Raw genomic sequence first — 7,500 nt, forward strand, 5'->3', positions numbered from 1 at the left:
ATGCACTGATGATGTCAGCACTGATGATGTCAGCACTAAGGAGTGTCTGGACCCTAATGCACTGATGATGTCAGCACTAAGGAGTGTCTGGACCCTAATGCACTGATGATGTCAGCACTAAGTAGTGTCTGTACCCTAATGAACCGATGATGTCCCCTAAGTAGTGTTAAGTCTTGTGTAACCCAGCTGGCACAGGGACTGAACAGTGAGATGAATCAATACAGACATCCTCCCTCTCTCCTCTCCCTTCCTCACTCCCTCCCTCATCAGAGATACTCTACCTCTCCCTCCCTCATCAGATACTCTACCTCTCCCTCCCTCATCAGAGATACTCTACCTCTCCCTCCCTCATCAGAGATACTCTACCTCTCCCTCCCTCATCAGAGATACTCTACCTCTCCCTTCCCCAGTATTATCAGAGATACTCTACCTCTCCCTCCCTCTTTCCTCTCCCTTCCTCACTCATCAGAGATACTCTACCTCTCCCTCTTTCATCAGAGATACTCTACCTCTCCCTCCCTCATCAGATATACTCTACCTCTCCCTCCCTCATCAGATACTCTACCTCTCCCTCCTCATCAGAGATACTCTACCTCTCCCTCCCTCATCAGAGATACTCTACCTCTCCCTCCCTCATCAGAGATACTCTACCTCTCCCTCCCTCATCAGATACTCTACCTCTCCCTCCCTCATCAGAGATACTCTACCTCTCCCTCCCTCATCAGAGATACTCTACCTCTCCCTCCCTCATCAGAGATACTCTACCTCTCCCTTCCCCAGTATTATCAGAGATACTCTACCTCTCCCTCCCTCTTTCCTCTCCCTTCCTCACTCATCAGAGATACTCTACCTCTCCCTCTTTCATCAGAGATACTCTACCTCTCCCTCCCTCATCAGATATACTCTACCTCTCCCTCTTTCATCAGATATACTCTACCTCTCCCTCTTTCATCAGAGATACTCTACCTCTCCCTCTTTCATCAGAGATACTCTACCTCTCCCTCTTTCATCAGAGATACTCTACCTCTCCCTCCCTCATCAGAGATACTCTACCTCTCCCTCCCTCATCAGATACTCTACCTCTCCCTCCCTCTTTCCTCTCCCTTCCTCACTCATCAGATATACTCTACCTCTCCGTCTTTCATCAGATACTCTACCTCTCCCTCCCTCATCAGATACTCTACCTCTCCCTTCCCCACTCCCTCCCTCAGAGATACTCCATAATGACGCCTCTCCCTTCCCCAGTATTATCCTAGATACTCTACCTCTCCCTCCCTCTTTCCTCTCCCTCCTCCTAACTCCCTCGCCCCCTTCAGTGGGTACTGGCTGACATCTCTCCCTCCCTCCCTCCCTGAGGGGAGAGGAACAACCAGTTTCTCTCTCCTCTCCCTTCCCCAGTATTATCCATATTTTGAGATACTCTCAGAGAGAAACAACCAGTTGAGTGATAAAACCATATTTTGAGAAACTCTCAGAGAGAAACCCTCCCTCTTTCCTCTCCCTCCTCCTCTCCCTCAAACCCCTTCAGGGGTCGGGACTAAAATACTCTTCCTTCACCTGGACAGTGTCCCTCGTATGTCCTCCCTCCCTCCCTCCCTCCCTCCCTCCCTCCCTAATCTCTCAACCTGACCTCCCTTCCCCAGTCTCCCTCCCTCTTGTGGGGTACTCTACTGCTTCTTCCCTTCTCTCCTAACCTCCCTTCCTCCTCCCTCAGTCATCCCTTCCCCACTCCCTCCCTCTTCAGGGGTCACTATTCTACCTCTTCTTCCCCTCTCAATCCTCTCCCTTCCTCTTCCCTCTCCCTTCCTGACATCCCCCCTCTGTTAGTTCACTTCATAGATACTCTACCTGACATCCCCTCCCTCTCTCTCTCTCTCTCCTTTACTCCATCCTCCTTCATTCCAGACATCCCCAGGATATTCAGACATGATCCCTCCCTCCCTCTCCCTCCCTCCCTCCTAACCACCCCGCAGCCCAGCATGCAGTGCACGTACTTGGCAGAGGATATGACATCAGTGGGTTTGTCCGAGTCCAGGATTTTGGTGAGGTGGGAGGCCACAGAGTCTGCATACTGAGTGATGTGGACCTGAGGGGAGAGGAACAACCAGTTTCATGGTAAAGTCTGTGTATTTTGAGAAACTGAGGTGTCATTTCGGCTCAGAGAGAAACAACCAGTTGCGTGATAAAACCTACATATTTTGAGAAACTGAGGTGTCATTTCGGCTCAGAGAGAAACAACCAGTTGAGTGATAAAACCTACATATTTTGAGAAACTGAGGTGTCATTTCGGCTCAAACCGGAGCCGTATAGTACCTGTAAGGGTGAGTCGGGACTAAAATACTCTTCCTTCACCATTGGACAGTGTTTGGTGGGAAGCTCGTATGTCATCACACTCCACCTGAGAACACACACACACACACGTCAAATGCCAGGAAATCAACAGCATATCGCAGACATTGACAGTTAATCTGACTCAACACAGTGACCTCATTATATCTCAGAGAACAGATCAATGTTATCCTTCAGTCTACCATAAGAAGTGTTGTGTGTGTGTTGTATTGTGTGTGTGTGTGTGACATGTGTGTGTTAGTTGTGTTGTCAGTATCCTGTGAAAACCGATGAATTAAATCCTTCACTATGGTGATAATAACCATGTGAAGGGGATCATGCAGGAAATGACTGATCCAGTCCTGAAGACAGATACAGGATAGAAAGCTCAGTCATCTCCTGTCCCCCTGACATCAATCCTCTGTTAGTTCACTATTCACCGACTCAGTATCCTGTCCCCCTGACATCAATCCTCTGTTAGTTCACTATTCACCAACTCAGTATCCTGTCTACCTGACATCAATCCTCTGTTAGTTCACTATTCACCAACTCAGTATCCTGTCTACCTGACATCAATCCTCTGTTAGTTCACTATTCACCGACTCAGTATCCTGTCCCCCTGACATCAATCCTCTGTTAGTTCACTATTCACCAACTCAGTATCCTGTCTACCTGACATCAATCCTCTGTTAGTTCACTATTCACCGACTCAGTATCCTGTCCCCCTGACATCAAATCCTCTGTTAGTTCACTATTCACCGACTCAGTATCCTGTCTACCTGACATCAATCCTCTGTTAGTTCACTATTCACCAACTCAGTATCCTGTCCCCCTGACATCAATCCTCTGTTAGTTCACTATTCACCAACTCAGTATCCTGTCCCCCTGACATCAATCCTCTGTTAGTTCACTATTCACCAACTCAGTATCCTGTCCCCCTGACATCAATCCTCTGTTAGTTCACTATTCACCGACTCAGTATCCTGTCCCCCTGACATCAATCCTCTGTTAGTTCACTATTCACCAACTCAGTATCCTGTCCCCCTGACATCAATCCTCTGTTAGTTCACTATTCACCAACTCAGTATCCTGTCTACCTGACATCAATCCTGTTAGTTCACTATTCACCAACTCAGTATCCTGTCTACCTGACATCAATCCTCTGTTAGTTCACTATTCACCAACTCAGTATCCTGTCTACCTGACATCAATCCTCTGTTAGTTCACTATTCACCAACTCAGTATCCTGTCTACCTGACATCAATCCTGTTAGTTCACTATTCACCAACTCAGTATCCTGTCCCACTTCGTTCATATCTTCAAGATACCTTTTATTCCCTAGTTGTAGAAATAAAAATACCTTTTATTCCCTAGTTGTAGAAATAAAAATACCTTTTCATAACTGCAGTGTAACTGCCTGTGTAAATACCTGGTTTTCATCCCCCTTTGGGGTAATACAGGTATTCGTTCATCCGTCAAATGAGGTCGAGAGGCCTATTCCCTGTCTTACCTGTCCAGCATCTTGGTGGTGGCTCTCTCCAGCTTCTCCACGATCTGTAGCAGCTGAGTGTCATCGTCACACAGCGCTCCCCAGCCCAGCACCCTGGCTAGGTCATTACCTGTCCCCAGGGGGAGCACACCTAGCTGGCACTGGAGAGAGGAGAGGGAGGGAGGGAGGGACAGAGGGAGGGACGGAGGGAGGGCTGAGTGTCATCGCCACAGCGCTCCCCAGCCCAGCACCCTGGCTAGTCATTACCTTCCCCAGGGGGAGCACACCTAGCTGGCACTGAGAGAGGAGAGGGGGAGGGAGGGAGAGAGGATGGGAGGGTGGGGGGAGAGAGAGAGAGAGACAGAGAGAGAGGCAGAGAGACACAGAGAGAGAGAGAGAGAGAGACACAGAGAGACACAGAGAGACAGAGAGAGAGAGAGACACAGAGAGAGAGAGAGAGAGAGAGAGAGAGAGAGACACAGAGAGAGAGAGAGACACAGAGAGAGAGACACAGAGAGAGAGAGAGAGAGAGAGACACAGAGAGAGAGAGAGAGAGACACACAGAGAGAGAGAGAGAGAGAGAGAGAGAGAGAGAGAGAGAGAGAGACAGAGAGAGAGAGAGAGAGAGAGACACAGAGAGAGAGAGAGAGAGAGAGAGAGAGAGAGGGGGAGAGGGAGAGACACAGAGAGAGAGAGAGAGAGAGAGACACAGAGAGAGAGAGAGAGAGAGAGAGAGAGAGGGGGAGAGGGAGAGACACAGAGAGAGAGAGAGAGAGAGAGACACAGAGAGAGAGAGAGAGAGAGAGAGAGAGAGAGAGAGAGAGGGGGAGAGGGACAACACACAGGACAAATAAAGATAGATACACACAGACATTTGAAAAGACTGTTACAGGTCAGAATCTCTCTCTCTGTATCTCTCAATTCAATCCAAGGGGCTTTATTGACATGGGAAACATATGTTAACATTGCCAAAGCAAGTGAAGTAGATAATATACAAAAGTGAATTAAACAATGAAAATGAACAGTAAACATTACATTCACAGAAGTTCCAAAAGAATAAAGACATTTCAAATGTCATATTATGTCTCTCCACATTGTATTTCTCTCTCCATGTCTCTCTCTCTCTCGCTCTCAGTCCTACCTGTTTGTGCAGGTTTAGTTTGTCCAGTGCAGACAGCACCCAACCAACACTGCCATCTCCTCCGCACACCAAGATACGAAACGTGGCAAACTTCTGGAACACACGCAGACTACAGAGGGAGAGACACGGGATCAGTGGAGGACCTCTCATAGTCAAAGATTATATGAAATCAAAGATATTCAACCATCACATATTTTATAATTAGCCAAAGATGATGAATAACCAAGATAATCACCAAAGACATAAAACCAAGATATATAACTCTTACCCCAGCTGAGGCCCTCCATTCATTAAGTCAAAGACCTGTGCAGGGTTGAGGAGCTGTTTAAACTTCCTCAGGAACTTAACTCCTTGGTTGTCTCCACTCTTAGAGTTACAGAGGACCAGGAGAGGAGAGGTGCAGGAGGGAGAGGTGGCCTTCCAGAAGCCTGGAGAGAAAGATGAACCAAACGATACAGGTTTAGATTGGGGTCTTAGAAGGCGTCCCAAATGGCACCCTATTCCCTATGTACCTTTGACCTCTGGAGGGAGAGGTGACCTTCGAGAAAATGATAAGAGGTGTGTGTGTGTTTGTTTGTCTCACCGTCAGAGTTGATACTGTTGAGGGCTGTAGGAGGGATGATTGAGACGCGACACTGACCCAGAGGACACACCTTTCCCATCTGCTCTTTACAGCTGCTGTGGACCTGTACACACACACACACACGATGATATTTAGATGGTCAAAACAGTGGGATCCAATGTGTGTCCCAAATATAGTGGTGTAAAGTACTTAAGTAAAAATATTTTAAAGTACTACTTAAGTCGTTTTTTTGGGGGTATTTATATTTTTGACTACTTATACTTTTATTCCACTACATTCCTAAAGAAAATAATGTACTTTTTACTCCTTACATTTCTGTTGACACCCAAAAATACTTGTTACATTTTGAAAGCTTAGCAGGACAGGAAATGGTCAAATTCAAACACTTATCAAGACAACATCCCTGGTCGTCCCTACTACCTTTGATCTGGCAGACTCACTAAACAGAGAACATCCCTGGTCCCTACTACCTCTGATCTGGAGGACTCACTAAACAGAGAACATCCCTGGTCCCTACTACCTCTGATCTGGCAGACTCACTAAACAGAGAACATCCCTGGTCCCTACTACCTCTGATCTGGAGGACTCACTAAACAGAGAACATCCCTGGTCATCTACTGCCTCTGATCTGGCAGACTCACTAAACAGAGAACATCCCTGGTCCCTACTACCTCTGATCTGGAGGACTCACTAAACACATGCTGCATTTGTAAAGGTGTCTGTGAGTTGGAGCCTGACTATCCGTAAATAAATAAAAACTAGAAAATGTGGCCGTCTGCTCTGCTGACAAGGTCAAATCGGTCGTTCTGCCACTGAGCAAGGCAGTTAACCCACTGTTCCCTGAAGACGTGGATGTCGATTAAGGCAGCCCCCCCCCCCACCTCTCTGATTCAGAGGGGTTGGATTAAATGTGGAAGACACATTTCAGTTGAATGAATTCAGTTGGACAACTGACTAAGTATACCTCCTTTCCCTTTAATATAAGGATTTTTAAAATCATTTCTACTTGTACATTTTAGCAATTACATTTACATTTGATACTTAAGAATATTTAAAACCAAATACTTTTAGTATTTTACCGGGTGACTTTCACTTTTACTCGAGTCATTTTTTATTAAGGTATTTAGGTATCTTTACTTTTACTCAAGTATGGCAATTAGGCACTTTTTCCAACGCTGCCAAATAGTGCACCCTATAGGGGATAATATCTAGGGAATAGGGTGCACTAGCCTGGTCTAAAGTAGTGCACTATGTAGGGAATAGGGTGCACTAGCCTGGTCTAAAGTAGTGCACTATGTAGGGAATAGGGTGCTATTTAAGACGTAGACAGTGATTTTTAAGACCTACAGCGTCACTATGGAGACCAGAGATTATGAAGGAGAGGGTTTTTTTGCTTGACGAGTGATGATCCGCTACTGTGTGTGTCGTGTGTCTCTGTGTGTGTGTGTGTGTGTGTGTGTGTGTGTGTGTGTGTGTGTGTGTCTCTATGTGTGTCTGTGTGTGTGTCTCTATGTGTCTGAGTGTGTTTCTATGTCTGTGTGTGTTTCTATATGTGTGTGTGTGTGTGTGTGTCTGTGTGTACTCACAATAGCTGTGCACCATAGACACCTCCAGTCCTGCAGTCTCCTGACACTGCCACAGTTACGATCACACACCACACACTTAGCACTGACCGGCAGGTTCCCTTCTAACCACTGGTGAGGCATGGACACCTGGGGGAATGAGAGAGGGGGATTGGACGGGAGGGTGGGTAGAGGGGGATGAAGGGTGATTAAACACCACACACATTTAGCACTGGCTTATTCGAAAACGTATTAAAAATAATCCTCAATCTAAACACAATACCCCATAATGACATCACAATACTCCATAATGACATCACAATACTCCATAATGACTTCACAATACCCCATAATGGCGTCACAATACCCCATAATGACATCACAATAGCCCATAATG

General features: G+C 46.5%; 1 protein-coding gene across 6 annotated transcripts in view; it reads right to left on the reverse strand.

Moving 5' to 3' along the window:
• LOC112238399 (diacylglycerol kinase delta) overlaps positions 1 to 7,500 on the reverse strand; it is a 101,341-nt gene that overhangs the window by 24,899 nt on the left and 68,942 nt on the right. For all 6 annotated transcript variants that reach the window (XM_042328106.1, XM_042328107.1, XM_042328104.1 and 3 more), the window contains 7 exons: positions 7,128 to 7,253; positions 5,542 to 5,644; positions 5,227 to 5,386; positions 4,959 to 5,067; positions 3,839 to 3,978; positions 2,314 to 2,398; positions 1,995 to 2,086 (listed from right to left, as the gene is read on the reverse strand). In XM_042328106.1, coding sequence (XP_042184040.1) covers positions 1,995 to 2,086; positions 2,314 to 2,398; positions 3,839 to 3,978; positions 4,959 to 5,067; positions 5,227 to 5,386; positions 5,542 to 5,644; positions 7,128 to 7,253 — 815 coding nt within the window. The remainder of the gene's footprint in view (positions 1 to 1,994; positions 2,087 to 2,313; positions 2,399 to 3,838; positions 3,979 to 4,958; positions 5,068 to 5,226; positions 5,387 to 5,541; positions 5,645 to 7,127; positions 7,254 to 7,500) is intronic.

This window comes from Oncorhynchus tshawytscha, linkage group LG10, assembly GCF_018296145.1.
Source record: "Oncorhynchus tshawytscha isolate Ot180627B linkage group LG10, Otsh_v2.0, whole genome shotgun sequence".
Taxonomy (NCBI): Eukaryota; Metazoa; Chordata; class Actinopteri; order Salmoniformes; family Salmonidae; genus Oncorhynchus; species Oncorhynchus tshawytscha.